Source organism: Eucyclogobius newberryi, unplaced genomic scaffold, assembly GCF_026437365.1.
Source record: "Eucyclogobius newberryi isolate DKJ021-1_F unplaced genomic scaffold, fEucNew1.0.hap1 SCAF_2, whole genome shotgun sequence".
Lineage (NCBI taxonomy): Eukaryota > Metazoa > Chordata > Actinopteri > Gobiiformes > Gobiidae > Eucyclogobius > Eucyclogobius newberryi.
In genome coordinates this window covers 42,888,636-42,894,870 of record NW_027315834.1, presented here as the reverse complement: position 1 = coordinate 42,894,870, position 6,235 = coordinate 42,888,636, and the positions used below count along the sequence as shown (strand labels likewise).

The 6,235-nt window shown below is 42.2% G+C and overlaps 1 protein-coding gene across 2 annotated transcripts in view; it reads left to right on the top strand.

The window, feature by feature from the left end:
- Nucleotides 1-6,235, top strand: part of LOC140366899 (mediator of RNA polymerase II transcription subunit 13-like) — a 79,760-nt gene that overhangs the window by 16,582 nt on the left and 56,943 nt on the right. For both annotated transcript variants that reach the window (XM_072453103.1, XM_072453102.1), the window contains exon 2: nt 2,987-3,224. In XM_072453103.1, coding sequence (XP_072309204.1) covers nt 2,987-3,224 — 238 coding nt within the window. The remainder of the gene's footprint in view (nt 1-2,986; nt 3,225-6,235) is intronic.

Genomic DNA, 6,235 nt, shown 5'->3' with positions numbered 1-6,235 from the left:
CTTTTAGACTAATTGGCCTCTTTTTCTATTTTTACACATTAGTCCTTTTCAAAAAGTCAAATCTGCCCTGAGCACTCACAAACTCTTACACACAAACTCTTACACACAAACTGGAGCAGTGCGAAACAGAAATATTTGTGCCAAATATCTGCTAGTATGGGGAAACCCTCCGATATCACCAATATTCAATAACTAATATATCGTACCTACTATAGCTGTATCTGTAAGAATTTAAAGTGAGTAAAAGACAAAAAAAGACTCCGTAAATCCTGAAATGCAATCTGCTTTCCATGTCACGCAGAAGAGAACACATGAAGCTGGTGTGAGTTGCCTGCAGGGAGTCTTAGTTACATAAACATGTCAACTTTGCTCTTTGGAAGTTTAAAACTGTGCGTAGATAAGGCATCAAAGCCTACAGAGCCGAAGCTAAGGTAAATCAACCACATACAGATATTTGAGATAGATTACTGCTTTATTAAGTACTTTGGACATATTCGTTTGCACGTATTTGCTGTCTTACATGTTTCTGGAGAAAAAAAATAAACCTTTTTTTATTTATTCTGTGGCTGTCTTGCAGAGTACATTTTTTTTGCAAAGAACAGATGATAAAGTATTACAGCGCGCCAAATCTCCCTGACTCTGTGGCGTTCACTGTAGATTTGTTTCCCCTCCTGTCATTCCTGTGCAGCGGTCGCAGACAACTGTGTCAAAAACACACTGCAACTTCTGACAGTGACGGGCAGTGACGGGCAGTGACGAGGCAGTGCGAGCTGATGTCTTGCTCTTGGCTTTGGGGGAAAACGCCGTCCTTGACCTTGTCGTGGCTAATTTTAGGGCCGGACTGATCGCGGTGTCAGTGTATGTCACCCATTACACGCACACGTCATTACAGGGAGGACACGCTTGGGATTCCTTATTACATTGGGTTTAATGATGTCACGATATCACATTTCAGTGCTACAATTACTGTCATTAAAGGCGCAATGGACGATTTTTCGGCGATTTGAGAACGCAGGCGGAAGTGCGCATGCGCACTCCCCCGTGCGGACTGATACAGCAGTCACGTGCGTTTGTTTATTAGCGCAACGGAGCGCATCGCATCGCTCGTCTCCCGTAGATTTCTGTCCACTTCTGCGTCAGCTCGAACTGTCTTTCTCCGTCTTCATTTTCCCCGTACACTGAGGGAACTATATTATGATAGATCCATGCACTTAGGCACGCGGAAACGTGGGGACGAGCCTGACGCGGCTGCAGGTGAGCGATAGGTGCGTTTTATGATTGATACGTGGCAGGACAAATGATTTATCCACGCCACGAGGAAATATGATAAAAAATTTGCTGAAAAAAATCGTCCATTCCACCTTTAAAGAAAAAAAGTTACAATTATTCTCGATTATTGACACCACAACCAATCCACAACAACACGTTTTCTTTTATTTGCATTGTCTGAGTAGAATATTCAAATAAATGTACAGTATGTATGTAAAGTTTTTCCTCACAATTGCAACACTAAAATTTGATATCTTAACATCCCTTTCTCCAAATTGTGATATAAATGTTTTGCCATATCGCCCACATCCAGCTGGAAGCACTGGCAGAAGTGCGTGGTGAAGAACGGATGAAAACATTCTAAAGAAATAGGACAGGACCATAGACAGCGGCTTTATTTCCTGCAATTTTCCACTTAAACGTTTCTATTCTCCTTCACAAACTCCCACTTGGTTGATGTAAAACTATGATAAATAGACATTAACCCCTGCGTATTCGAGACGGCAGTCCCCGCTCCACCTCGTCAAATGAGGAACGCCACAGCTCTCAGATCGTCTCGTTCCATCCTCGTCGTTGAAGCGGCTCGGTTGCTGGTAGCGCGTCCACTTTTAGAGGTTTGCCAAAAGTCTGGTTGCTTCAAGCCCCGCTCGACAATCCCCCGCTCAACTCACCCGGGCGCAGACGCTCACAGAACAACACAAAGACGTCAACTCTCACACCGCCGCACGTCTCGTTTCATTCATCCGCTTGGTGCAGTGAAGGGGAAGCCTGCTCTTGTCACTGACCCCGGTGCTACTACTTCCTCTTGAGCCTCTTTGTGACTTCTCGCCTGCAGTCGATGTCCAGTGTTTCATTCAGGACCAGGCGTGCCACCCTTATTCACCCGCTCTTTGCATCTGAGTGCGGGCGTGTGTTCCCTACAGGTCGCGCACTGCACACACCGACGGCAGTGATCATAGACTGGTGCCGTTCTCGTTCGTCCGACTCAAATACAGCCGTTTATTTTTACTCAATTACAACATTGATGAAGGTCTTGAACCACTTATTCACTAAACTTTGTTGGACTCTGCAGTGCTAGTGAGTCTGGACATTCACTGGACATTGCTACAGACAAAAGGATCAGAACTAAACTCTAAACTGTTCTCTCTTTTCAGGACCGTGCCCTTCGGAGCGTTCTAAATTCACTCAAAAAGCTTAAAAAGTGGGCTAATGGCGCTGCCTCGGCGTCTGTTGGTTCCACTGAGCACTTTTGTCTGAAACGGTCTCGTTTACATGTCGTGTCTGTCGTTATGCAATGATGTTTCATGGGTGATGTTGTGTCTACGGTCTGTTTTTGTCTGTGTTCATGTAGTTTGTATCTATTATTGACACTACTTTATGCCACTGACGGAATACTGTAACTCAAAATCCCTGTAAACCCTTGTCTTAATGTACAAGACTGTTAAAAAAACATGAGCTGTAATAAATGAATAGCAACCCTTAAGTGCTCCTTTAGTATCCATAATTAGTCATAGAGGTGATTCAGCCTTCTACAGTTCGAATCTTGTCATAAAACACAAAAATAAGAGCAAATTCCCCACTTGTTCCAGCTAATATTTATTGAACGATAAGTCACTATATTAATTATCGTGACAGACCCTAGATACATCTTACACAAACTCTGCGCGGACATTCTAAGGTCGCGGTGAGTCTCATAAGTCGTGTTCTCCTCCTGCAGGCGGAGTTAACCGGGATTAAATGGCGCTGCTACAGCTTCCGCGGCGGGGGCGAGTATGGGCCAGTGATCTCGGCTCCGGCCCAGGACGACCCGGTTCTGCGCAGCTTCATGCGCTGTGTCCAGAACAACCTGCTGTGCGTGTGGAGGCGCAAGATCAAGCCCGACGCCAAGGAGCTGTGGATCTTCTGGTGGGGAGAGGAGCCCAACCTCTCCGACGTCATCCATCACGAGCTGGAAGGTGAGCGAAAGTTGTTTTCCATGCCATTAGTCTCACTGACGAGCCGGCCGCCGTTTACGCACAGTTTAGACTTGGGTTGACACACATTGTATATTTTTATTGGTGCTGCGCTGGAATATATTGAGTGTAGAGTAATGACATTAAAGGGAGGCTGCGGGAAGTAGTGAAATTGATGTTACATGTTACAGCGAGATGTAGTACAATGCTCAGAGCTTGTACAAGTGTCAGATCTGTATTGTGGCGAATGAGCTGCTCTGTCAAACACACTCCAGCTCTGCTTTGTGTCATGTCGAGCCAAGCTGTTTATTCTGCTTCTGTTTGTTTAAGACGTGTACGCGGCATTGATCTCTTTTCTTTTGTTTTCTCTTCATATAGAATATATCTGAGTGGTGTTTGCTTTGCGTTTAAGTGCTTGTGTGGCGCTGGAGTCACTAAATGCTGCATGCGGTGTTTATGTGGTGGAGTGTGGAAGAAAATCACACGCAAATATCTCACTTGAAAGAGCGCTGCTGTCAGCACAATTGTCCCTATTTATAGAAACATTTGCATTATCTGGCCAAGCACGCGTGAGGAAGACGAGCAGATCCAGTGTTAGATGAGGTTGAGAGGGGAAAGCACAAGGATGGTGAGCTTCAGTCCAGAGAGATGCAGAGACGGTGCTGCAGAGGTTTCCTGCTTACGGATATGTAACAGACTAAGATACATAGTCCATTACATGTGGGCTTCTGGAGTCGTTTCCCAGAAATGCTCACGGTGCACTCCAGCAGCAATATTTCTGTCTGCTATAGATCTGCTTTTCAACGCACTTCTATGTAGCATTAGGCTTATTCCTTTGTTGGCTTCAGTGCTTCTGTGCACTCTTTACAAGGTAATAATGTATCATGTAAAATACACACATAAAGATATATATGATTGGTTTCTTTTATTTGCTCAACACCATGTACATATACATACAGTATGGAGCACACACACTAATGCAGTTTTACACTTACTGACATTCACATTCAGCATATTGTCTACATGGCATTTGAACAAAGATAACAATTAACAGACACAATTAACATGAGATCAGTTCATTTATAAAGAGAAAGAGTGGCCCAGTCTAAAAATGTTTTTTAGTCCTTTGTGACTGAAATAAAGATGTCATTCTGTGCTTTGACACTTATTTTTATATTTAGTAGCAACAGAGTAATTGATTAATGGAAACTGTTATGATCTCCTACTATTAGTTTTGTTCAGTTTGACTCTTGAGTGCTGAAGGCTTGGATAGTCATAAAGCCCAAACCTTTTAGTAATGTATGTATTAACTCTGAGATCACATGATCAGATGTATGTCTGCTGACGTCTGACACATCTGATCAGACTGAGGTGAGAACTTTCTCACCCTGAGCACCAGCAGCACACTGAGCAGTCTCTTTTATTACACTTCTCAAATCACACCTGTCTTACTACTGTCTAGAGATTCTCACAAATATTGCCGGTCTTAAGAAAGCCAGTTATCTTATTCTGACTGCCAATATGCTCATTTTAGATGCAGATTTGACACATTTTGACAGATTTTGATTGAAAGATTGAGAAGACTGTGAATAGCAACAGTCATTTTAATGCTGAATACAATTATCGTTGAAGATCTTCTTATCCCACAGGTCTCCTTTGTAGTTCCACATTTGGGTGTGAGAAAGTGCCTTTTACTTGTTAATTAAAGTGAACCTGAATTTCCCCTGAAGTGCTAAAAAAGGGTAGTAAGTTTTTTCTGCAATTATCTTAGGTTTCCCTTTGATCCACTGTGACCTTTATGTTAACATGTATATGATTTAATGTAATAATCAAAATACTGTGCTATGGAAACATGCATGAATTACTTGGTTAACTGTTTGTTTACAGAAGACATTCAGATAATAATGGTTTTATGCTCAAACCTGTGTTGAAGAAGTGTTTACTACAGGGGTGGTGCTATTAAATCTAATGATCTAGAGCTGGTAATTACTCAATAAAATGCGTTTGAAATAGAATATTTACTGATGCAATGTCATTCAGGTGAAAAACAGCTTCTATTCACCTGTTAAGGTCAGAACAGCACAAAGCCAATCGCTCCACAGATGCAATAACCTTGTGTTTAATTATGACTATTCACACAGTGTTTACTCTGGCAGTTGTGGCGCCGTCACACCAACCATGTTATGCCTTGTTAATGTTATGTGACCAAATACTTTCCTGTGAATGGGCAGTTAAATATGCCCTATGAAAGCTTCTGCAAATGTCTAATATCTGAACAAGATTATGCGATAATTGATCATCTTTATTATTATCAGGTCACAATATAATCGCCAGAAATAAATAATGATTCATAATTGTTAGAATTGTAGGCAGCAACAGTTCAGTCTAATCTCCAAAAACTACATGTAAAGTACGTTTTATCTGGCTTTTAATTCTGTTTCATTCAGAACATTTGATTTCATGAAGCTGGACTTGCAAATGACGGATTTCACTGTGTTTTGGTCTTGATTATTGTGATGTTTCTTCTCAGAATAATGGTAACACTTATAATAAACAGGATAACACAATAAAAGGAAGCCAGTAGCATCATTTGCCTTAGTTAAGTACTTTAATACGTTACATGGGTTATAAACATCATATTTATTGATAACAAACCTTTGGTGATCAACGCAAATGTCTTACTTTCTTTCATTTTAGCTGTTCTCGTGGTGACACTTCTGGATGATATATTTAGGGCTGTAAACCTTAAAGGCGGTATGGACGATTTTTCGGCGATTTGAGAACGCAGGCTGAAGTGCGCATGCACACTCCCCCGTGTGGACTGATACAACACACACGTGCCTTTGTTTATTAGCGCAACGGATCGCATCACATCTCTCGTCTCCCGTAGATTTCTGTCCACTTCTGCGTCAGCTCAAACTGTCTTTCTCCGTCTTCATTTTCCCCGTACACTGAGGGAACTATATTATGATAGATCCATGCGCTTAGGCACGCGGAAACGTGGGGACGGTAGG